The 25,653-nt window shown below is 45.0% G+C and overlaps 1 protein-coding gene across 1 annotated transcript; it reads right to left on the bottom strand.

Annotated features, from left to right (window-relative positions):
• Window positions 1–9,595: 9,595 nt before the first annotated feature.
• LOC129341652 (protein S100-A4-like) lies at window positions 9,596–21,803 on the bottom strand. Its single transcript, XM_054996946.1, has 3 exons — window positions 21,694–21,803; window positions 14,234–14,393; window positions 9,596–9,937 (listed from the first exon to the last, which is right to left on the bottom strand). Exons 2-3 carry the CDS (start codon window positions 14,372–14,374, stop codon window positions 9,773–9,775), a joined length of 306 nt encoding a protein of 101 aa, XP_054852921.1. The 5' UTR covers window positions 14,375–14,393; window positions 21,694–21,803; the 3' UTR covers window positions 9,596–9,772.
• Between the last annotated feature and the right edge of the window lie 3,850 nt (window positions 21,804–25,653).

Below are 25,653 nucleotides of genomic sequence, written 5' to 3'. Positions count from 1 at the left end.
TATTATTATTATTATTATTATTATTATTATTATTATTATTATTATTATTTTCCTGTGTCTCTACTCTTTCTACCCATAAATGTCTGACTGCTGTTATTTTGAAGATTCTTGCAGCATACAGGATGTCATGTTTATTTCCTCCACCTCAGTGTTAAAGGCAAAATAAAGAGTGAATAAAAGGAAATGAAAGAGAAAAAGATGGTGAAGGATTGCTGAATGATATTAGTTAGTGGCCATTTTCACACTGCATACCAGCCGTGGAACATCACGCAAAGCTCCCAGAATGACAGCATCTTCCTGGTGCAATTTCGTACGAGAACTGGAGTTATGATGGGAAATTGCGCCGGGAGCTTTGCGTGATGTTCCACAGCTGGTAAGTGTAAAAACGGCCAGTATTTAATTCTGTATCTTCACTCCTTTCGTGTCTACAGAAAGAAGCTCTGACTCTCGAAAGCTTACAGACTGAAAATCCTGTTGGCCTGTAAGGTACCACTGGACAAAAATCCTGTTGTTCTACTGCAGACCAACATGGCTACCCATCTAACTATCTGTCATGATCTGGCTGTGCCAATAAGGCCTAGCAAGGCCTCAGAAGTCAGTTAGCAGTGGGAGTAGGCCTACCTATGATTCCCAGGAGCCCCTGGGCCGTTTTGGCGCCCTTTTTGGCCAATCAGAAAACAGGGGGCTAGTGCTATATAAGTCTGGGAGGGGGAAAGCCTGGGTTCTTCCTCCCAGGGAGCAGGCCAGAGGAGGTTTCTGCTAGGGGGAGAGGCCCTCATCCAGGTAGGGTGAGAAGACAGGCCTGGCAGACAGAGGGACAGTGAGTTCAGTCACGCTAGGGCCTTTTGTTTATTTTGCTTTCACCCATCTATTGTTGGTAATGCATCTTGTTTGCTTGTTTGTTTGTTGTTTGATTAACTGACCTCCTTGTAAATAAATCCTTTTGTTTGTTGTTTCTCTGTTGGGTCCTCACACCATTGGCCTAGCTACGGAGGTCAGAAGGGTTGAGAGGGTACTCTGGGCCTTCCCAAGGGACCCTAAATCCCAGAGTGGTGGCAGCATAAGGTGGCTCACCCTACCTGAGGTATGACACTATCCCTTCAAGATATTTTCTACCTTCAGTTTTTTATTTTTAAAAAAAATTCATTTCAAATACATAAATACTGAGATATGTCAAATTGACTTCTGCTGACAGCTCAGCTAGAAAATACCTCCCTCAAAAACAATCCCTCAAATTAGGCTTGAAAAAATATATTCAAACTAGGCCTTAAAAAAATGAGGTACGCTTTAAAAAAAAAATGTCGGTATTAAAACAAGTAGAATCCAGCAACACAGAGTATCAGCTAGATGGCAAGTTTTTAAAGACTGAAATAGATCAATTAGCAAATAGCAGCTTCCTAAAACAAATGTTCATCCTGACGTATCTGCAAGCAGGGATCTTGCATGGAAGAAAATTGAAGGTACGTTTAGTCAGTACTTCCTTGGTAAAGAAAGGGAAGTAATCAGTGCCAGGGTTACCAACCTCCAGATGAGGCAACCTCTTGGAATTACAATTGACCTCCAGGCTACAGAGATCAGTTTGCCTGGAGGAAAGGGCTGCTTGGAAGGGTGGACTCCATAGCATTCTATCCTACTAAGCTCCATTCCTTCCCTAACACCCCACCCTTCTCAGGTTAGGATAGAATCAGGGAGTTGGGTGGGAATAAAGGAGGTAGGAAGCATCCTTAACTTTTGCCCAGGCCCCCTTAATCATTGATCCACCCCTGCCTGGCAGGGGATGTGCCTGCCAGTGTTGGTGTGGTGTGAACTGCAACCCTACCCCAGAAACATTTCCGGGATGGGAATAAGCATGCCAGCATGCAACATCCTGTTTTCCAAGAAGTGACACCATGTTCTTAGATTTGCAAAAACTCTATAGGTAAACCGCAGAACAGAGGGCTTGGCAAATCCGCGAGCGTCCCCCCTCCCCAAACCTCATGACCTCACTTTCAGTTTTCACTGGAATTGATGTTGCATGCCCCCACAATGCTAATGCACCCGTTCCTCCACCAATTTGCCCCTATTTTTTTCTCCCACCAGGCTTTCTTTTTTTTTTTTTTGAAAAATTTTTATTGGGTTAGAATCCATTATTTCCACATTTACATTCAATTTTCCCCAATTTTTTCATCTCTAACCCCCTCCCTTTCCCCCCCCCCTTTTTGTTGACTTCCAACAGCTTTCCAACCCTTTGTCCCCTTTCCCTTAATTTTATTAGCTTCCTCTATCTAAAACAAATATATATTCTCCATTATTCTAAGCAGTACATCCTTAACTATTTTTAACATTATATGCCCAAACTGTAAGCCTTTGTTTCTATCTTAGATAAACAATTTATCTCAATTTTTCAATTTCAGGTATTTCTATATATCATAAACCATATAGATCATACATTCGTTTATGTCAAACAATTTGACTTATTCTCTCTATATATTACTCATTCTATCTTTTTATAATAGTTCTATATATCTCTCCTCACGTAGTCAATCAATTTGACCCATCTATATCTTCAGACATTCAGTTTGGTACAAATCTTGTCAGAAAAAAAAGAAAATATTGTTAGTTAATCGCTCCTTATATTTAGTCCTTATAATTAATTATTTTCTCTATGTTCTGTTTGTTAACCTATATATATCTATATATATGTCAATCTATTAATCTGACTGCTTATTAATTCACATTTATCTCTTCTCCCCCCGGTAAAGTCTCCCCCCTCTACTTCAATACTTCAGTAGTTCTCAAACTGCCACAGTTTTCCTCCCACCTCCCATTTCTTCTCCAGGTATTGTTTCAGCTTCTCCCAGTCTGTGTTGAACTGCCCTGAGTCCAGATCTCTCAATTTTCTTGTCATCTTGTCCATTTCAGCCATATACAGCAATTTGTAAGTCCAATCTTCAATAGTTGGCACTTCTTGTACTTTCCATTTTTGCGCATACAAAAGTCTAGCTGCTGCTGTCATATAAAATATCAACGTCCTGTGTTGGGCTGGAATTCCCTCCATTCCCAAGTTCAGTAGCAGGAGTTCTGGGTTCTTATTAATTTGAAATTGTAAAATTTCACTCATTTCTCTTATTATTTCCCCCCAGTACTGCCTGGCTACCTCACACGACCACCACATATGATAGAGGGAGCCCTCATGCTTCTTACATTTCCAGCATTTATTAGAAGTATTCAAATTCCCTAGCGCAATCTTCTTTGGTGTCATGTACCAACGATAGATCATTTTATGAATGTTCTCTTTGATATTAATACATGTCGTTGTCTTCATTGTAGTTTTCCACAAGTATTCCCATGCCTCCATTGTTATTTCTTTATTAAAGTTTATAGCCCATTTCACCATTTGTGTTTTAACTATCTCATCCTCGGTATACCACTTCAACAATACTTGGTATACCTTGGATATTCTTTTCTTATCTTCTTTAAGAAGGGTCTGCTCTAGTTCCGAATTCTCTATTCGTATACCTCCCTTTACAGAGTCCGAATTATATAAGTCTCTGATCTGTCTATACTGGAACCAATCGTAGTTAGGTGATAGTTCCTCTTGTGTCTTTATTCTAAGTTTGGATGCTTCAGTTTTAGTTATTTCTTTATACGTTAAACATTGTTGTTCATTATCAACAGCTCTCGGGTCTATCACCTCATATGGAACCACCCACAAAGGGGTTCCTTCTTGTAGATAAATTCTGTACTTCTTCCAGATTATGTATAGACTTCTCCGAACAAAGTGATGCAGGAACATCGAGTTGACCTTTACTTTGTCATGCCATAAATATGCGTGCCATCCAAATATTTTTTTATATCCCTCTAGGGCTAATAGTTTCTTGTTCTTTAATGTCATCCATTCTTTCAACCAAACTAGGCAGATTGCATCATGATAAAGTCTCAGATTGGGCAGTTGCATTCCGCCTCTTTCCTTTGCATCTTGTAAAACTTTCACTTTCACTCGAGGCTTCTTGCCTGCCCAAACAAAATCTGATATTTTCCTCTGCCATTTTTCAAATTGTTTGGAGTCTCTGATGATTGGTATTGTCTGTAGCAAAAACATTACTCTTGGTAACACATTCATCTTAACTGCTGCAATCCTACCCAACCATGACAAATTCAATCTATTCCATTTAATCAAGTCTCTCTCTATCTGAGTCCATAGTTTTTCATAATTGTTTTTGAATAGATCTATGTTCTTTGCAGTTAATTCGACTCCCAAATATTTCACTTTACTTGTTACTTCACAATCCGTTGTTTCCATTAACAATTGTTGTTTCTGCTTAGTCATATTTTTGCATAATATCTTTGACTTCTTTTTGTTAATGAAGAAACCTGCCAAGTCTCCAAACTCCTTGATCTTATCTATCACTCTTGGCATGTTCTCCAATGGGTCCTCTACAATTAACATTATGTCATCCGCAAATGCTCTGACCTTGTATGAATAGTCCTTTATTTTTATTCCACGAATTTCATCATCTTGACGTATTTGTATCATCAGAATCTCCAATACTAAAATGAACAACAATGGAGATAACGGGCAACCTTGTCTTGTTCCTTTACTTATCGTCAATTTCTTGGTCAATTCATCATTCACCACAATTGCTGCAGTCTGGTCTCTATAAATTTCCTTAATTGCTCTGATGAATCTTTCTCCCAATTGTAGCTTTTCCATAGTGGCAAACATAAAGTCCCAGTTTAAATTGTCAAACGCTTTTTCAGCGTCAACAAAGAAGAAACCAACCTCTTTGTCACAACGCTTGTCATAATATTCAATAGCATTGATCACTGTCCTTAAGTTGTCTCTTATTTGTCTGTCTGGCAAAAAGCCTGCTTGTTCCTCCTCTATGACTTCCGAGAGCCACCCCTTCAATCTCTCCGCCAATATCTTCGCAAAAATTTTGTAGTCATTGTTGAGTAGCGATATAGGTCTATAATTTTTCACATTAGTCAGGTCTTGGCCCTCTTTTGGGATCAATGATATATTCGCTTCACTCCAAGTTTCTGGAATCCTTTGATCCCTTAAAACCCCATTCATCACCTCTTTTAGGAATGGTGCCAGTTCATTAGCCATTGTCTTATAGAATTTAGCCGTAAGTCCATCTGGCCCTGGCGCCTTTCCTAGATTTGCAGATTGTATTGCCTTACTTATTTCCTCGTCAGTTACTTCACTATTCAACTTATTTCTCCAAGCTTCCGAGATTTCTGGAAGTTTGGTTTTCTCCAAATATGACGCTATTGATTCTTTGTTTACTTCTTTTTTATTATACAGCTTAGCGTAAAATTTATAAAAGGCTCTACTAATGGTAGCCTGCTCCAAATACGTTTTGTTATCTTCGCAAATTTTATTTATTATCTTCTTTTCCCTTTTCTTCTTCAATTGCCATGCCAGGTACTTCCCAGGTTTATTAGCACCCTCAAACGCTTTTTGATTCAGTCTTTTGAGATTCCACTCCAATTCTTTATTGCTCATTGCTGTTAGCTGTTCTTGAAGTATTTTAATTTCCTGGTATACCTTCTTTTTCCCTGGTCTCTTTTTTAGCTGTGTTTCTTTGGCTTTTATTTTCTCCTCAATCTCTTGTCTTTTCTCCTCTTTCTTCTTTCTTGCTCTACCATTTAAGTCCATTAGTATGCCCCTTACAACCGCCTTGTAAGCATCCCAAACTTTATTGGTTGGTACTTCTTTATTCACGTTGTATTGTATAAAAAACTTTGTCTCTCTTCTCAGTATTTCCATATTCTCTCTTTCCTGTAACAAGTCCTCATTTATTCTCCATGCTTTCCTTTTTCTCTTTTTTCCAAATTTCCACATAATTGGGTTGTGATCTGAGCCTACCATAGGCATTATTTCTACCTCCTTAGTCCATAATGCTAAGTCTTTTGAGGCCCAGATCATATCAATTCTTGATAATGTAGAATGCCTTGCAGAATAAAAAGTAAACTGTCTGCTTTTAGGATATTCTCTCCTCCATACATCTTCAAGAGTCTCTTGTTGAATCAACTCAAAAAAAAGCTTTGGTAATAGTCCTCTTTTCTTTTGTGCCGTTGTAGTCTTTTTGTCTAGTTCCAAGTCTGTCACTCCATTGAAGTCTCCAGCAAGAATTATCTGGTCGTATGCAAGATCGTCTAAATGCTTCCTTAAATCCTCAAAGAAGCTTTCTTTTGCACCGTTAGGTGCATAAAGTCCGACTACCAACACTCTCTTTAAATTCCAAATACATTCCACTGCTACAAATCTAGCTTCCACATCTCTCATAACAAATTTTGGCTGTAGCTCCTCTTTTATGTACAACACCACTCCTCTTTTTTTCTTGTTGGAGGCCGCTACATATTCTTTGCCCAATTTTCCAGATTTTAAATATTTTACATCCTGCTTTCTGATATGGGTCTCTTGCAAACAAACAATGTCACATTTTTGTTTTAGTAGCCAGTGAAAAGTATTTTTCCTCTTATTCGGTGAGTTTAGTCCATTTACATTCCAAGATAATACTTTACACTCCATACTCATGATCTTGTTGGTAAGTCTTTTTCATTGTCCTTAATAAATCGCTCCATCTCTCGCTCAGATCTGATGCGTTTTTTGGCCCCTCCAAACTCAAAGGACACTCCTTCCGGTAACTCCCATCTGTACCTGATTTTCATGTCCTTCAAAATCTGAATTAGCACTTTATATTTTTTCCGGTCCAGTAACACTGATCTGGGCAGTTCCTTCATTATAATAATCGTCTTGCCATCAATCTCCAATGGATCTTGAAACTGTTTTGTCACAATCCTCTCTTTCATATTTCGTGTTGTAAACTGCACAATCACATCTCTTGGTAGTTTCCTCTGGGTTGCTATTCTCGAATTCACACGGTATGCCACATCTAGGATAGCCACAACTTCCTCCTCCTCCTTCCCCAGGTACTCAGCCAACACCTCAGTCATCTGTTCTTGCGCTGACTTTCCTTCCACTTCTGGCAAGCCACGAAAACGTAGCTGCTTCTCCATATGTTTAGTTTCTGCAACTGACATTCTCCCCTTCACCAATCTCATCTCTGTTTGTTGCGTGTCTGCTAAATTCTCCATCGCGTCTTCTACTGTTTTAACTCTCTGCTGCGTTCCTTGTAATTCACTTCGTATTGTTTCCATACCTTTTTTCACTTCTGACAGCTCCGATTTTACTGTCTGTGTAACCTCTTTAACCTCTTTTATCAGCTCCAATTTCGTGTCCTTAAGTTCTTTAATCATATCTAAAAGTTTTTTGTCCAGGTTTTTATCCAGGTTTTCTATTGCCGATTGCCACTCTTTTTTTGACATCGTGGGGCTTGCTTTAGCTCGCTCCCACGAATCCGCTCTCTTCCTTAACTCCGTGGCGTAAAATTTAACGTTTTTCTATTTTAAATGTCCCGGTCTTCTTATAGAAATTAAGTTTTAAAGAGTCCAAAATGTCGGGCGTCTTTTCTCTATGGTTTCTCTATGATTTTGTAATCCAAGATGGCCTACTTCCTCTTCCGCTGAAGCCGCGACCCTTCCCCTTTCAAAAATGGCGATTCCCTACTTCCTGCCCTCCAGCAAGGGCCGCTTCTCTCCAGCCACTCTATTGTTATTACGCACTTCCTGTCTCCCGTCTTCCCACAGCAGATCTCGCGATGGTGTCTTTTTCTCACAGCTCCAAAGCCACAGGTATTCAAAACAATAGTCCCATTTCTTTAATAACTTCTTTAAACTTAGTCTCTTTTTAAATTCGATTCCTGCCGAGTCTTCCCCTCCTTTTCACTAGTCTGTTGCAGTTTAAAAATCTACTTTTTTTCCTCTCTGTTTTTATCAATCTGTCCCGTCTCAGAAGATAATGATCTTTACCTTCTCTTCACTTTTCTCGGGTTGTAATTGCTGTTTCGATTTTAAGTTCTCCTCTCAGCTTCTTCCCCCAATCGATGCTTGGGTATGTAGGTCTTATGCCAGCCGAATTGGCCCCAAAACTGCCGCAGAGATTATAGCCGACCCGTCGCAAGGTGGGACCTCAAGGATCGGGGGGAGACTCGCTGTGTAGAGCCCCCCCTCGTCCGAGATCTAGCTCACCCTAGGGTCTTGAGCGTTCTTTGCCTGCTCCCCGCCTGAGAGCAGTCGGCCGCGGGCTATTTTCACCACGCCGGCCGGTTAAAACGGCAGTCCGGTCAGCTCCGCAAGTGGAGCTGCGTTAGACCTCCATGGATCCCAAACAGGAAGTCCTCTCCCACCAGGCTTTCAAGCAACAAGCAGGCTAGGACGGGTATTACAGTAGACCTGACAACTCTAGTCTTCATGCTACTGGTGCTCAGTCTATATAGTAAATTACTGTGAAAGATAAAACAGGCCTCATTGCTGAGATTGCCAAGCCTCTATTCACTTTAATTGCTCATATATTTAATTACTTACTTCATTTATATCCCACCAATGAGGACCTAAAGCAGTGTACATTCTCCTGTCCTCCATTTTATCCTCACAATCATCCTGTGAGGGCAAGAGAGTGTGATTGGCCCATAGTCACCCAGTGAGCTTCCATGGCAGAGTGGGGATTCAAACTTGGATCTCGTAGATCCTAGTCCCATACTTTAACCACTATACCACACAGGTTGTAATATATATATGCATGTGTTTTTTGTTTTAGCCTTGGATCATAACTAGACATGGGCATGAACCAGAAAAAAACTGAATCATGGGGTTCATGGTTCATGAGGTTTCCACGAACCACGAACTGGCACGGAACAGGCCCAGTTACGAACCAGTTCATGGTTCATGATTCATGGGGTTTAAATGCCCCTTTCCTGCCTCTTGCGAGGGGCAGGACCCTTTAAACTATCCACTGGCAGGTGGCAGGGGTGGATTCCCCCCTTCGCTGACTGCCAGCGGATAGTTTAAAGGGATCTGCCACTTGCAAGTGGCAGGACCCTTTAAACGGCCCAGCCCCCAACCCCAGCCCTGGCCCCTCACCCCCCCCAAGCCCCAGCCCCAACTGCCACAACTGCCATTTGAGGGGTGGAAAGGCCATTTTTGGCTTCCTCTGCTGCCCTGTGTGCCTGCAGGGCAGCGGAGGAGGCCTTCACCACCCCAGCATCAGATGGAAAGTAACTGGGGGGCTGGGGCTGGGGCTGGGGCTGGGGTGGGGGTTGGGCCATTTAAAGGGCCCTGCCGCTTGCAAGCAGCAGGGCCCTTTAAACTATCAGCTGGCAGTTGGCGAGGGGGGCATCCCCCTTGCCGCCTGCCAGCTGATAATTTAAAGGGCCCTGCTGCTTGCAAGTGACAGGAACCGTTTAAATGGCCATTTCCTCCGGGCAAATGGCCATTTAAACTGGCCCTTTAATACGAACCAAACAAATCAGTAGTCCAGTTCGTAGAAGTTCGTGGAAACGAGCTTCCACGAACCATGGTTTGTGAACCCCGAACTGGGCTGGTTCATGGGCTTTTTTGGTTCATATTTAGGTTTGTGCCCATCTCTAATCATAACTGTGTTATAGATAAGTGACATTAATGCAGCAGCAGCAACAAGAGGGGGAAAAGATACAGTGCCCCAAATAAAATGTTAGTCAATAAAGAAAGGCAACTAAAAAGGGAGGAATTATTCTAAACCTAACTTTATTGGGGAAATTGACATGATAAATAATTCCCGCATACAATGGAAGGCCATAGAAGAATCAGGAAGGTTTTAATATGCAGGGGAAGGCCGATGGAGAATCTCCGTAGCTGCCACCAGGGCTGACATCATTCCACAACCTTCCCATTTCTTTTCTTTTTTTCACTTTTTCCGTGGCATCTTTTCAGAATAGCCTTGGAAGAAGTCATTGCACATCATAGTAACGCAGGACATGAAGACAGCGAACTCCTGGAAATCCACTTCGTTGTCTTTGTTGTTGTCCAGGTTGCTCATGAGCCTCTGGAGACTGGCCTCATCCTTCTTTTGCTGTGGAAGGAAGATTTTTAAAGACAGAGATTGAGGCATCTTAATGTGGCTTAAGGCATAACAAGAGCTCTTCCAGATCAGATCAATATTCTATCAAGTCCCGCATCATTTTCCCCATAACGTTGAACCAGGTGTCCCAGAAGTCTTTGCTGTTGTTGTACCCTCCTCCCAACAATTCCGCCAGGCATATGGTTGATGCTGATTGGGCCTCCCCGCTGGCCGACTAGAGGAAAACATTCCCCCCTACTAGAAGTATCTACCACCCAGCCTGTTAAATAGTTTTGGAGATGGTTGGGTGGTGGTTTTTTGGAGAACTCTGCTGTTGTATGTTTTAAATATTTATGTGGTTTCATTGGTTTTAAAGCTATATGTATTGTAAATTACTATACCAATAGTAATCCACCCTCAGCCTGCTGATGTGGGGAGGGTGGAATATAAATTGAATTAAATAAATAACCCTAGCAGCTGGTATTTAGAGGTAAATTTCACCTGAACCAGAAGCTTAAGAACATAAGAACAGCCTTGTAGGATCAGAACTAGCAGTCCATCTAGTCCAGCATCCTGTCCAGGGCCACCATGTCCATAGAGGCAGGTCCGGCAGCCGCCTCGAGCACTGAGGTACCAGAGAGGGCGCCGGGGGCAGGGGCATGTGCTGTGGAGCTGGCGGCAGCAGCACTGGAGGGCTGGGAAGCCACCTGCGCGCCACCCTGGCCACCTGCCACACCAGGCCTGCGGCTGTTGCAGCCTCCCAGCCCTCCCATTCAGTTGCCCCATTGTGCTGCTGCCACCGCCAGCACTCACAGCTGCAGGCCAGGCGCAGCAGGCTGCAGGGGCGGTGCACTGAGGAACTGAGTGGGACGCCTGAGAGGACACACACACATCGTCCCAGCTGTCTACCATGTGATGTCATCACACAGTCCAGGTGTGCGCAAGTGCGGGGTGGCAGCAACAGCGCTGAACCTGCCCCTGGCCTCAGGCGCCAGAAAACCTGGCACCGGGCCTGATCCTATCAGTGGCCAACCAGTTACCCTGGAGGGCCAACAACAGGACATAGAGGCCGAGGCCTTCTTCTGAGGTTGCCTCTTGGCCCCAGTATTCTGAGGTTGTCCATCGTGAATTTTTCTAGTCTGCTCTTAAAGCCATTTATTCCTGTGTCCATCACTACATCCTCTGGCTGAGCCTGAGCCTGAGTGCAGGGACATGGAGGGAGGCGACATCAGCTGCATCCCTTCATCACTTCCTGGTAGTGGCATAGGATAGCTCTAGGAATTTCCAGAAACTCTGTAGTTTCACCAAGGGGACTGGTAAGCCTGTCTAGCAGGGAATTTCATTTAGGTTCCCTTTAGTCATTGTGCCGTAGGTGGACAAATCCTCCATTCATTTCCCTTATTCCCTTTCAAAGCTGTCTTAGAGCCAAGCTAGACGTTACAGTGTTACATTACCCCCCCCCCCAAACACACACAGCTGTTTCAGTCCTTGGAAAAGTGGAGGGATAAGTTCTCCTGGTCCTCCCATATTAGGGACCCTTGTGGCATTTTTTATATTGGACAATGTCATCTCTAAAACGGTATCAGTGGCCACGGATTTGATCTATGGCCATCATAACATCCAGTTTGGCCCTCAGCAAGGAACTGTCCTGTGGCAATGGGTTCCATGGGTCAATTATCTGTTGTGTGAAGAAGCACTTTCTTCTGACTTTCCTGACCCTGCTTCCCATCAATTTCATCAGGTGCCTGTTAATTCTACTATTTTGGGAAAAGGAGAAAAAAATCTATTTATCCATATCACACACAATCTTATATACTTATGCGTGCGTGTGCACACACACACACACACCCTTTGATATCTTTTTGCTTGGCATATATACTTGGAAGTATGTTATATGTAGGGGGGTGAGGAAGGAAGCACACAGGTACACACATTCACAAGGACACCTGTCTGTCCCAGTTCCTAACTATACAGCCAGTTCCTAACTATACAGCTAACTATACACCCAAAATCTGTGAGGCTTTTGGGAGCTTTTTTGTTGATAAAATCTTGTCTCTCTGCTGTGACTTGACAGCCACAGTTGATTCAGTGAGTGAGCTAGAGACCCTTTGGACGTCCTCGGGGCCAATATTTGTTCATTTCAGCCTACTCTTTGGGGAGGAGATTGACAGGACCCTGCGATCAGTTAGTCCCACCACATGTCCCTTGGACTCATACCCATTGTGGCTGGTAAAGGCCAGTGCCAAGGGGCTGCAATCCTCACTGGAGGCCATTGTTAACCTATCCTGAGGCTCCAGGGTTTTTCCTGGGCCATTAAAAGAAGCTGTGGTGAGGCATCTTTTAAAGAAACCATCACTGGACCCTACTGACTTGGTCAATTGCCGCCTGGTTTCGAACCTCCCATTTCTGGGAAAGGTGATTGAGCAGGTGGTGGTGGAACAGCTGCAGGGCTTCCTGAAGGATGTCTCAGCCCTAGACCCCTTCCAGTCCGGGTTCCATCCGGGACATGGGACGGAAACGTTGCTGGTCGCCCTCACAAATGATCTTCGTAGACATCTGGATCGAGGTGGTTTGGTGCTGCTGATATTATTGGATCTGTCAGCAGTGTTCGATACAGTTGATTACGATCTTCTGACTCACTGCCTCACTGATGTGGGGATATGAGAGACTGCCTTACAGTGGCTTGTCTCTTTTCTCCACGGTCGGGAACAGAGGGTGGCGCTTGGGGAGAAATTGTCATCCCACCACCCTTTGGTGTGCGGAGTCCCACAGGGAGCAATACTCTCCCTGTTTAACATCTATATGCGCCCCCTTGCCCAGTTGGTGTGAAGTTTCAGGCTTGGGTGTCATCAATATGCAGATGACATCCAGTTGTATTTGATGATGGATGGCCAGCCTGGCTCAGCCCCAGATGTCCTGGAACATGCTTTTGCAGCCGTGACTGGTTGGTTGAAGCAGAGTCAGCTGAAACTGAACCCCACAAAGATGGAGGTCCTGTACTTGAGCCACGGAGGATTAGGTTCAGGACCCCGGCTTCCGGCCCACGATGGGGCACCGTTAGTGCCAGTTCCAAGGGTTAAGAGCCTGGGGGTGATCTTGGATGCCTCCCTGAAAATGGAGGCACAGGTCACAGCGGTTGTCACAGTGGTTTTTCCCATCTGTGGCAGACCAGGCAACTTGTCCCTTACCTGTCAACCCGTGACTTAACTACAGTGATCCAAGCAATGGTCACCTCTAGGCTAAATTACTGTAACTTGCTCTGTGTGGGGCTGCCCTTGAGCCTGACCCGGAGATTAGAGCTGGTACAAAATGCAATGGTACGTGTTTTACAAGAGTGCCAAATAAGGCACATATAACATCGTTCTTACGCGAGCTGCATTGGTTGCCAGTGGAGTACTGGATTAGATTCAAGGTTCTGGTATTGACCTATAAGGCCCTATGCGGACTGGGACCAGCGTATCTACAGGACCGTCTCTCCCCATATATTCCCCAGAGGACACTCCAATCAGGGGACAAACAGCTGTTGGTGGTCCCTGGCCCCGCCTAGCCTCAACTAGAGCCAGGACCTTTTCAGTCCTGGCTCCCACCAGGTGCGACGCTCTGTCTGCTGAGATCAGGGCCCGGCAGGACCTACTATCCTTCCGCCAGGCCTGCAAGACAGAGTTGTTCTGCCAGGCATATGGCTGAGGCTGGGCCTCCGCCAGCCTGGAAAAAAAGGGGTGTATAAATCTTAACCCTCCCTGTGAAGGCTGTCCATCATCCTGTTTTAAATGTGTATGGATTTTTATTGTATTTTAATATGTTCTTTTACTGTATTTTGTATTTTAATATGTTCTTATCCGCCCTGAGCCTGCATGCGGGGAGGGCAGAATAGAAATTTGAAATAAATAAAAAATAAATAAAATAAATGTTTGCTCATTTGGACATTAATCTCAATTAAAACAAATGCTTCATTCCCCCAGGAAGGACAGGCAAGGCCACAGAACCATCAATGTCTGTAGATTTGGGCTTCCCAAATCTTGTCATTGAGGCAGTGTTGTATAGTGGTTAGAGAATCAGGTGTCAATTCCCACACTGCCACAAAACTCATTGTATAATCATGGGCCAGTTGTGCACTCTTAGGCTATCCTCTCTCTCAGGGTTGTTTTGAGGATAACATGGAAGAAAGCAGAAACATGTACACAACCACCCAGATCTCCTTGAAAGCCCGACAGGGTCAAAGTGCTCGAGTAAAGCAGATCTGCCAGGAAGAGGCCTGATAAATCTTGTCAGAGAATTGCCTTAGACAAAACAAAAACTCCCGCTTACCCCCATGAAGCTGGGCAGTTCCTTGCAAAGCAGCTCCTTCAGTTCGGCCTTGCTTAGCTTGTACTTGTCGCCTTCTTTGCCGGAATACTTGTGGAAAGTGGTGACCATTGTAGTCATGCACTGCTCTAGGGGAGTTGCCATTTCCGTTTAGTGGTGAAACCTGGCAGCAGCAAAAGAGGCGGAAATGAGAGTTTCAGTCCCCTGGCAGTGCTGGGAGATGCAGCAGCCTTGTCTGGTAGCACTCTAAGGTTGCTAGCTTCCAGAGGGGGCCTGGAGATCTCCAGGAATTACAATTGCTCTCCAGTCGACAGAGATCAGTTTCCCTGGAGGGTGGACTCTATGGCATGATACCCTGCCAAGTTCCCTCCCTTTCCCAAATACCACCCTCTGCAGGCTCCACCTCTAAAACCTCCAGGAATTTCCCACCCCAGAAAACATATTCGTTTGTTCGTTTGTTCGTTCGTTCGTTCGTTCGTTCCTTCATTCATTCATTCATTTTGTGCTACTTCAAGTCTGCTTCTTTCACCGAGACTCAAGGCGGATTACACAGTGTAGGCCAATACCATCAACAGCTCAATAAACATTTGATAAACAATACAACAGGGTAAGGATTTCAGAAATTTGACAACAAGCAGAAATCTGATACAGAACTGAAAACAGTCCTGAAAACAAATATAAGCGAATCAACATGACAACATGAGAGCCAGTTTGGTGTAGTGGTTAAGAGCGGCAGAACTCTCATCTGGAGAGCCGGGTTTGATTCCCCACTCCTCCGCTTGAAGCCATCTGGGTGACCTTGGGTCAGTCACAGCTTCTCGAAGCTCTCTCAGCCCCACCCACCTCACAGGGCGATTGTCGTGAGGATAATAATAATACACTTCGTAAGCCGCTCTGAGTGGGTGTTGTTGTCCTGAAGCACAGTACATAAATCAAATGTTATTGTTGTTGTTGTTGTTATTGTTATATTGCAAAATGCAGAACTATCTGGGTAGGTGCACACCTACAGCAGCAGACTGTAGACAGTACTATAGTCTACAATTCGTATCCCTTTCCAGTGTATCTCCCTAAACCATTTCCTTACAGCCCAATCCTATTACCTGTGTAAAAAAAGGCATTTTATAACATGGGGGCCATAACAGAGAATGCACTCCTATAGCACCCGCATATATTTCAATGGCCCTACTTTACCTGAGACAGTTCTGATTTTTCCTGATCCCATTCTCTGGGAGAACCAGAGCGAACCCTACAGTTATCTTTTCCTTATTTAAAAAAAAGTAGTAAAAGTAGACGGGAGCTGAAAAACTGTTGGAAGGGAAAGGGTTAAGAAGGCCTCCCTCCCTCCCTCCCTTCCTTTCTTCCTTCCTTCCTTCCTTCCTTCCTCACACTAATTTCAGCTGCATTTGGTTAAAAGATAAGGGGGGGGACACGACTCAGCATCGTGTGAAATTTGTTGCTCTCACTGCTTTACTTTTATCTTTTGGGGTGCCTTTTTATAAGGATGAGGTACTAGAGTCACTGTACTTTAAATTTCAGCCTTTTCTCATTTGACATCTGTATTCCAGAGGTTGAAGAGGACATTGGCCACAGCCTACTAGCGGATCACTGAGTAACCTTGCTTAAATTGTAGGAGGGCAGAGAGCCTGGCACGCCTGCCTTTTGTGATGGCTGGAATATTATTGGCTGAATGAGCACTGGTGCCACTAGAGGGCACTGTGAAAGGAGAACTGGGAGGAAAATAGACATGAGTTTTCGCTTTACTACAACATGGTGACCAGGCTGTCCAAAATGTTGTCAGCAGTGGGATATCTTACCAAAACGATTCTTCTGTATAACTCCCGATTACAACACTCCTTGCCTAGGAATCCTTGGCTGAACAAGGGCTTAGAGAAAGGCCCATGACTCAGGATCAAGCATCTGCTTGGCATGCAGAAGGTCCTGGGTTCAATCCCTGGCATGTCCAGTAAAAATTGGATTAGGCAGTAGATGATGTGAAAGACCTCTGTCTGAGGCACTGGAGAGATGCTGCTAGTCTGAGTAGATAACACTGACCATGATGGCTGGAAAAGGTCTAATTCTTGTAAGATGGTTCATGCGGTTATACAGCTAATTCCACACATGGGCTAAAATAAACAAGTCTTGTGACTAAGTGCATTGTATTCCAGCGTGCATTTTTGCGTTTCCTTCAGATGCAGTAAGTGGATCTTCACTCAGCAGATCTTTTATGAAGGAAGTATGAAAAAATAAACAAACATCAAGTACAGGGGGCCGTGAAAGGAAGTACCAAGTGAACTGTAGGTAGGTGAAATTCACATGAACACACGGGGCTCCCTTAAACTGAGTCAGATCCTTAATACCTGTTGTAACAGTTGGTGAGTCCCAGGTTTGGCTGAGAGAGTTAACATCTAGAGAAAATAGGTTTACCAGCATGACATTGGCAAGCTGTGGGAGATTCACTTATCAAGGGAGACCCTTATTCTGTTATCCGCCCTGAGCCTGCGAAAGCGGGGAGGGCGGAATATAAATGTAAGAAATTGAATTAATTAAAATTAAATTATTGGCTATGTAGTAACATCACCGGTAAAATGATGATGACACTGACAGCATGACCAGAATTGACATCATCATGTTGCCAGTGACACTCTAGCATTCAGTCAAAAACTCGATGGTTTTACCATCGAGTTTTGGCTCCATGCTACAGTGTCCCCACCCGCGTAATGACATCACTTCTGTCATCTTTCTAGCAATGCTGGTTGGCTCCAATCGCACTCCCCATTGTTCTCCCACCACCCACCTGAGCAGTAGCAGGGACAGACAGGAGACAGACAGGAGGTCTCCCCCTGGAGCAGAAGACCTGGCACCCCTAATAGATAGTTTGAAATCCGAAGTCCCTGTTCAGTCCTTTTATGGAGAGGTAGTATCATTTTCATCCTGGAGTTTGAAGTTCTCTCTCAGGGGAGTTGTGCCTGGCAGATCTGAAAGACTGCAGAAAGACTGCAGTGTTCTCCCACCAATTTCTGACAGCCAGCAAGTAGGGTTCATGGATTTCATTAAGGGCCCCCCTTCCCTTATGGCAAAATCAACAGCAGCCCATGCACGGGCTTTCTCTGTAGTGGCCCCTTCCCTGTGGAACGGCCTGCCTAAGGAGCTCAGGAGAGCCCTCAGTCCCCTGGCTTTCCGCAAACTATGCAAAACCAAATGATTCAAAAAGGCTTTTTACTCAGATAGGAGGGCTATATTGTAGGGAGGGGATCTCAGATGCTTCGCTAATGAGTTAAGGACCATAGACTTCACCACTCTGTTGCCTTACGTAATATCTGCTGCATTCTATATGTACTCCGACGAGCTACTTGTGCTTCATGTTGTCTAATGTCAGAACTGATTATGTTCCGTTTCAGCACTTCTTCTACTCCGTACTGGATTCTTGCCAATGCTATGTTTTTGCAAACTTGTACATGTTTGCCCTGTTGCATTGTTCATGGAAATATCCTTGATAGTGTACGGAAATGTACTTGATGCTGACTGTGCTCATCTCATACTGTGTAATACGCTTTGAGTCTCGGCGAGGAAGGCAGACTATAAATGACATTAAATAAATAAATAAATCAAGCAAAGGTATACAATTTCAGTTGGACTGCTGGAGGCACTCCTGTCAGTTGTGCTACATTCTTCTGGCAATGCCCATGCCTGGCAGGATCTCCCTTTCCCCCCCCCTCCTCAAAATATGGAGACAGGGATCCCTTCCTCTTACTGGACCACCAAAAGGAGGGGATTCACGGCAATGCAGACTCTTCCCTCTTCAAACGAAGCCATTGTATCAAGAGTAGCTATGTAGTGTGGACAGAACAGAAGAGTCTTTGGTTGCTGCTACACAGAGGCTTTGTCCTGGTTTGGCATCCAACCCGGAGTGGGGTTTAGTTTTGCATTTTTAGAAAATGTCATTCCCTAATTGTTCCCTTTCTCTGTTTTCCCTCTTTATGCTGGCCTAACCTGGTAATGAAACAGGAAGCCTAGGTCTCGATTCAATCCTTTGAAAGGGAGAGACTGCTGAACTGCAACTGATAACAAAGCTCAAAACAATGCAGCCACCAGGACCGAATAGAGATCTAGGCTTCCTGTCTCATTACCAGTGCTGATTTCTCCATACCCACCACCCCTCTGCATACCCTACCCTATCCAATCACGCCTGCTATTGTCATTCACCAGCTATTGTCTTTCGGCATCCGAAATCACTCCACTCTTGAAGATATAAGGACAGATGGACTCACATTCTAGCTGTATCTGAAGAAGTGAGCTGTGACTCACGAAAGCTCATACCTTACTGCCAATTTTGTTAGTCTTATCAGTGCTACTGGACTCTTGCTCTTTGCAACTGCTGCAGACAGACTAACATGGCTACCCATCTTGATCTATCGCCATGAAGATAGTTTCAGGCAGGTCGCCGTGTTGGTCTGCAGTTGGTCTGCAGTAAGATCCGGGTCCGATAGCACCATAAAGACCAAGTGATGTCCAGTCTACAGAAGTCAGTTCCTCTGGAGAAAATGGTTGCTTTGAAAGGTGAACTATATGGCATTATACCCCGCTGTCTCCTCCCCCAAACCTCCCCCTGCCCAGGCTTCACCCCCAAATCTCTGGGAATTTCCGAACTCGAAGTTGGCGACCAGAGGCAGGGATCAGGCCTGTCATTTGACCTCTTTCTTCTTTTGATAGCTTCCAGGCTTGTGTTTTCTGCTGGAAGCCAACGCCCAGCTTGGTCAGCCGCTGAAGCAGCCGACAGTCACCACAAAGAGAGAGGAAACGGTGACTCATAAATCCGCCTGGGGTGCTCAGCATTGCTATGTGGGCTCCAGTAACAAAGGCAAAAGAAAGGGACGGGGGGGGGGGAGGCTTTCTCTGCAAGACAGCCTGACAAGAGGAACAAAGAAGAACCTTGCTGCACCTTGAAAACAAACAGACTGATGATGGACACAAACTCTTTGTTGCCAAACTAACTGTTGCCTTGACTATGCCACAAACCGCCTTTCTCTGCCAGGTTTTTTTTGCTAGAACAGTCAAATCCAGTGACCTTTCTGGAATAAGAGAAGCGTTGGAGTGCAGTTTTCTGTCTCCTGTTAAGGCTTCTCTCTCGCTGCCCCAGCTTCTGTTCCTTGGTCGCACCTTAGCATGACAGCAGCTGGCTTTTATCTCAGTTCAGAGTCTCTGGCTGAGCTCTGGTGCCCAGGACACACTGGAGCCCGTTATCTTCAAAAGGTTCTTAGGTGTAAGTCATTGGGTTATGTGACAGGTGACATTCACATTCCAACACACACTCTGACCTAATTTAAAATACTCTTATCCCTCCTTTCCACTGAAATTGGCCTTCCGGGCAGCCTTCTATTCTTAGACATTGCAAGTCACCTCTGCACTTGGGAGGGAGCCTATAGTCAGCACTGGGCAGCCTCTATAGACCAGGGATCAAGCCTTGGTATGGGAACAATACTCAGTGAAGTTTTAGCAGCCAGCACACTTAGAATGTCACCGGTTCAATCCTGAGCACCTCCAGTGACAGGTGTCGGCAAAGTCTCTTTCTCTGCCTGAAATCCTAGAGAGCTGCGGCCAGTCTGTATTATATGTGTGTCTGTTATGTGCCGTCAAGTCGCCTCCTTCCTATGGCGACCCTATGAATGAAAGACCTCCAAAATGTCCTCCCATTAACAGACTTGCTCAGATCCTGCAAACTGGAGGACGTGGCTTCTTTGATTGAGTCCAGCCATCTCGTTTTAGGTCTTCCTCTTTTCCTGCTGCCTTCCACTTTCCCTAGCATTATTGACTTTCTCAGAGGATCTTGCCTTCTCATGACGTGACCAAAGTACGACAGCCTCAATTTTGTCATTTTGGCATCTAGGGAGAATTCAGGCTTGAAAACCCTATGATGTACATATGCATGTACGGAACTTTAAAATCCAATCTGAAATGTATTGTCGAAGGCTTTCACGGCCGGAGAACGATGGTTGTTGTGGGTTTTCCGGACTGTATTGCCGTGGTCTTGGCATTGTAGTTCCTGACATCTCTCATGACACTGAGAGATCTCTGTCTTTTGGTGCTACACCTCTGAAGATGCCAGCCACAGCTGCTGGCGAAACGTCAGGAACTACAATGCCAAGACAACGGCAATACAGCCCGGAAAACCCACAACAACCACCAATCTGAAATGTCGGGCAAAAACAAATGGCATTTCAAATCTGTAACCATAATGTTAAAATTTTGCAAGCTGTACAAAGTTTACACCACTTTATTTTTTGGCAAAGTCTGCTCTGGTCCTGCTCACCCCAGCAAAAGGCAAGGAACTTTGCAGGGAACAGGAAAAAAGCCCTGCTTTTTAACAACTGGGAATCTGCAGGTGTCCAAAATACTAGTTCTTTCTCTATGGAATGATTGGAGTCCCTCCCAGGTGCCTTAGGGACAAGTCATGGTTACAAAGTCCTTGAGCTCTCCATGGATCCAGTAAGCAAGCACAGGGCAGGAACACTTGCCCCGTGCACCATTTACCCCACCTGAAATAGCCCTAGGGAGCTTCTGTTTTCCCTTTTGGGGAAGCATACATGTAGCCATCAGTACATGGTAAGTTTTCCCGATAATAGCAGCACTGGCAATTTCAGGTGGGCGGAAATGGTCCAGCAGAAGGCAAAACCCTCACCTTTCCACATGCCCTGGTCCCAATCCAAATTGGGTCCATGTGTGTCTGGGAATTAATTTCTGACTGCCAAACTCCCAGTTCTCATCTGATGAACAAGACCCATACTGGACAGGGGAGGTGGGGGGACACAAGAATTTAGCAATGTGTGAACTGGCCTCCATTCCAGTTGTGCAGAGATTACAGGCCATGCTTCCAAGCATTCGTTCTACTAATGTTACTAGTTGTAGCCCTACTGCTGGTCGCAAACCTTTAGGAAATAGCAACGATGTGCACGGCGCTGTAGAAACCGCCGAAGCTGCACGTTCACCATGCGGAGGACTTACAGTGCAACCCTAAGCGAAGCTCCCCCCTTCAGAATCCATTGAAATCAATGGTCCTAGAATGGTGGAACACTGTTTAGGATTGCACTGTTAATCTACAAAACAGGGTGCACACACATACATGAATGGAGTAGGAGAGTGGCAGGTGGCACTTCAGAATGAGGTGTATTTACCAGTTAAGCACAGCTCTGAAGATCTTCTGAAATTATACAACACTCCAGACTATATAGAGGTCAGATCCCCTGGAGAAAACGGCAGCTTTGGAGGGTGGATTCTATGGCATCACAACTCCAGCTGAACTCCCTCTCTTCCCGACACTCTGTCCTCCCTGGGTCCTGCTCCAAAACCTCCAGGACTTTCCCAAGCCGGAGTTGGCAACCATATTGGTAACTGCAGAGTACTGCCAGACTCAGTCATGCATCACCCGCTTTCTAACAGCAATGAGGTTAAAGAAATGACGGACTTACCAAGGGAAACAAAACAGGAAATTGATGTGTCCAATCAAAGGGTGGAATTGGAGGAGGATTAAGAGCTGAGTCGTATTTAAAGGGTTAGCAATGCCAGACTTCTGTGGATTTCTAAGGCTACACCCACAAGAGAGGCACAGACCAATAGAAATTTCACCAATGTTTGCATGCATGGGTTGGCTTGGGGACGCCAGCCCCCCCCTCCAAATTCCTGGGCAGATGCTTTCCAGCTGTTTGGCACAATGAGGGTAGTTGTGGCACAACCAACAGAAAGCTACAAGGGCAGGAAAGGGGAGAGACGGCAAACGCCAAAGCTGGCATCCAAACAAGAGAAAATCAATGGTACAAATATCTGTGTGACACAGGGCCAGGAAGCGAAGGAAAGAAGGAAGGAAAGGAAGGGTCAGTGAACTACATTGCGTCAGTTGAAGCGTATGTAAGCTTTTGAGTATCCTGTGGCTCAGGTGTAAGACCACTCCTTGCAGAATGCTGCTGTCACTCAAGTCTATACTGAGGGTGGTCTAGTAAATAAAGTGTCATTCAGAACAAAGAGAGGGAGCTGAGGCCTAACAGAGTCTTTCGCAGTGGCTTGCCTAACCAGCTTATTCAGAGCTGTAAGCAACATCTGGGCTGGAACTGCTCCAGATTCTAGAACCCTGTGATTAATAGGAAATGGAATTTTGAATATGAAACGCCTTTGCACATAGAAGGCTCCAGGTTCAGCCTGGCAGCTCTGTTTCTCAGACAGCAGATGATAGGAAAGGCTCTCTGCCCAAGCCCTTGGAAAGCTACTTCTCGTCAGAGTACACGAAACTGGGCTAAAAAGACTAGAGCCAGTTCGGTGTAGTGGTTAAGAGCAGCAGGACTCTGATCTGGAAAACTGGTTTTGATTCGCCACTCCTCCTCTTGAAGCCAGCTGGGTGACCTTGGGTCAATCACAGCTTCTCGGAGCTCTCTCAGCCCCACCCACCTCACAAGGTGATTGTCGTGAGGATGATAACAACACACTTTGTAAACTGCTCTGAGTGGGTGTTAAGTTGTCCTGAAGGGTGGTATATAAATTGAATGTTGTTATTATTAGTGTTCTGACTTGGTACAAGTCAGCATCAAACGTACCATACAACTTCAGAGAGCCAGTTTGGTGTAGTGGTTAAGAGCAGCAGGACTCTAATCTGGAGAACCAGGTTTGATTCCCCACTCCTTCGCTTGAAGCCAGCCAGGTGACCTTGGGTCAGTCACAGCTTCTCGGAGCTCTCTCAGCCCCACCCACATCACAGGGTGATTGTTGTTGGGACAATAATACTTTGTAAATCACTCTGAGTGGGTGTTAAGTCATCCTGAAGGGCAGTATATAAATCGAATGTTGTTGTTGTTCTATCAATATGGCAGGATGGTTTCAGCTCAGGCTAGGATCTAAGAGCGCCAACTTCAAACCTCCACAATGCTATTGAAGCAGCTGGGTCATGTGGGTTGCCAGTCTCCAGGTGGTGCCTGGAGATCTCCTGGAATTACAGCTGATCTCCAGGCCACAGAGATCAGTTCCCCTGGAGAAAAGGGCTACTTTGGAGGGTGGGATCTATGGCATTATACCATTCCTCCTCTCCCCAAACCTCATCCTTTCCAGGCTCCACCCCCCAAAATCTCTAGGAATTTTTCAACCTGGATCTGGCAACCCTATGAGTGATGTTGGGCTACTCACACTCTCTCAGCTTAACTTACTTCACAGGGTTGTTGGGAAGACAAAATGGGAAAGCAGAAACCAGGTGTGTCAGCCTGAGTTTCTTGGAGAAAGGGCAGAATTTTTTTATTTAAAAAATTATACTATTGGAAGTGAAGGATTTTGCAATATCTCTTAATCTCAGACTTCAGAGGGGGGCTATACAGCCAGAGTGACAGATAAATCAGGACCCTTTTGCATCCTTCCTTTCCACTCTTCAGGGCTACCGCTTTGTTATGTAAATTGCTACTCTCAGGGAATTTTCGTTCATTCATTCGTTCATTCGTTCCTTCCTTCCTTCCAACTTCTCTCTCTCTCTCTCTTCTCCATCTTGCAGCCATGAGAACAAAGCATGCTGTTCTCCTTCTCCATCCATCCTAGTTTAGCTAGTTAATTTAAAATGCTGTCTCTATCCTCTCCAGAATGGTGATGGTGGTGGAGGGTGCCGTCAAGTCATAGCTGACTTATGGCACCCCCTGCTGGGGTTTTCAAGGCAAAAGAAGTGATTTGCCATTGCCTGCCTCTGCAACCCTGGTCTTTGCTGGAGATCTCCCATCCAATTACTAATCAAGGCTGGCCCTGCTTAGCTTCCAAGATCTGATGAGATCAGGCTTGCGAATTCCTTATAAGAAAGAGCTCATGTTTCTTTAGTAAAAATAAAGCGAGACTTCATGTGAGCTTTCTTTCTAAGCTGCACAAACACAAATTCTGTTGTGCCTCTAGTTCATCCCCTGGCAACTCTGCTTCAAAGGGCATCAGGAGCTACCAGTCAGAGTAGCACCAAACTGGATGGACCAATGGCCTGACTCACCGTAAGGCAACTTCATATGCACACCAGACAGAGAAAGGGAAGATTTCAGATGTGGCCAAAATATTTAGTTTAGTTTATTTTTAGCCTGCCCTCCCCGCAAGCGAGTTCAGGGCGAGTTACAGCAATAATAAGAATACAAGATGTGGTTGGCCAAAGTAATGCTCTTGCCCTCTGCCTAGCAGTCGTAACTCTGCCATGGTGCATGAACATACACTGACCCCCACGTTAAAAATGAAAACAAGATTAAAATGAAGAAGATGAAACCAGCAAGAGGAGGAGATGTACAGAATCAGATAAGGGGGAGAGCGGCAGCAACAGACCGAGTTAGGCCTCCGGATATGCTCTCCGCTTTGAAAATCAACAAACAAACTTGGTGGAATCTTTATTCATCATTCTTATACGCATGTATGAAGGGGCAAGGGTGGTTTTTTTTTAAAGGACATCTTGACCACAGCTGTTGTGGAAATCACTTGGCACCGAAGTATGGCTGGCAAGGGGCCCAAATAAATACCCATGACTGGATATGTTCCATGTGTATAATATACTGAAAAACGAAGAGAAAAAGAAAACAGAAAATATTTTTTTTTAGCAAAAAGAATCTCTGTGGTGCTCCAGGAAACTACTGATGGTTTTCAGGACTGCTGACCACTTTGGGGACTGCTGATCAATTCTTTTTAAGAGCTACACAGGAGAGACAAGACTGGCGGAAGGAGGGAAGGAAGTCTGTAGCTAATTTCCCCTCTGCTCCGTTGTGCCTAGACCCTGCACTGGCCGAAAGCCCCATTCCTTTCAGCTTTGTTCTAGAGAGTGCCATCAAGTCATAACTGATTTATGGCGACCCCTGTGCGGCTTAGATGGCAAGAGACTAACAGAGGTGGTTTGCCATTGCGTGCCTCTGCAACCCTGGTCTTCCTTGGAGGTCTCCCATCCAATTACTAACCAAGGCCAACTCTGCTTAGCTTCTGAGATCTGACAAGATCAGGCTTGTCTCAGCTATCCAGGTCAGGGTTCTTTCAGCTTTATCTTTTTTAAAAAATATGACTTGTAATGAAAAGCAGTGTATAAATGCAAAAAGTGGTAGTCTGGGTGTTTAACTTAGCAGAAAGTAGGGTTGCCAGCCAGCGGGAGGTGGGGCCCCGGTTCTTACCTTCCCTCATTCTTCTTTGTATGCATGCTCCTGGGCCTGTATGATGATGTCATTTCCAGGAAGCGACATCATTGCACAGGCCACAGCTGCCCCAGGAGTGCTCCCGCACCCACAGGGGGCTGAATTGGGTGCAATTCGGCCCAAATCAGGCTGGATTTGGGTCAATTTGGCCCGAGTCAGGCCACTGCAAAGCACAGGAGCACTGCTGCACTTCACAATGGCCCCATCTGGCCTGAATCCAGGCGGATTTGAGCCCAAATTGGGCCAATTTGGGTCCAATCCAGC

This window comes from Eublepharis macularius, chromosome 1 (genome assembly GCF_028583425.1).
Source record: "Eublepharis macularius isolate TG4126 chromosome 1, MPM_Emac_v1.0, whole genome shotgun sequence".
NCBI classification, from domain to species: domain Eukaryota; kingdom Metazoa; phylum Chordata; class Lepidosauria; order Squamata; family Eublepharidae; genus Eublepharis; species Eublepharis macularius.
This window is presented reverse-complemented; position numbering and strand designations above follow the sequence as displayed.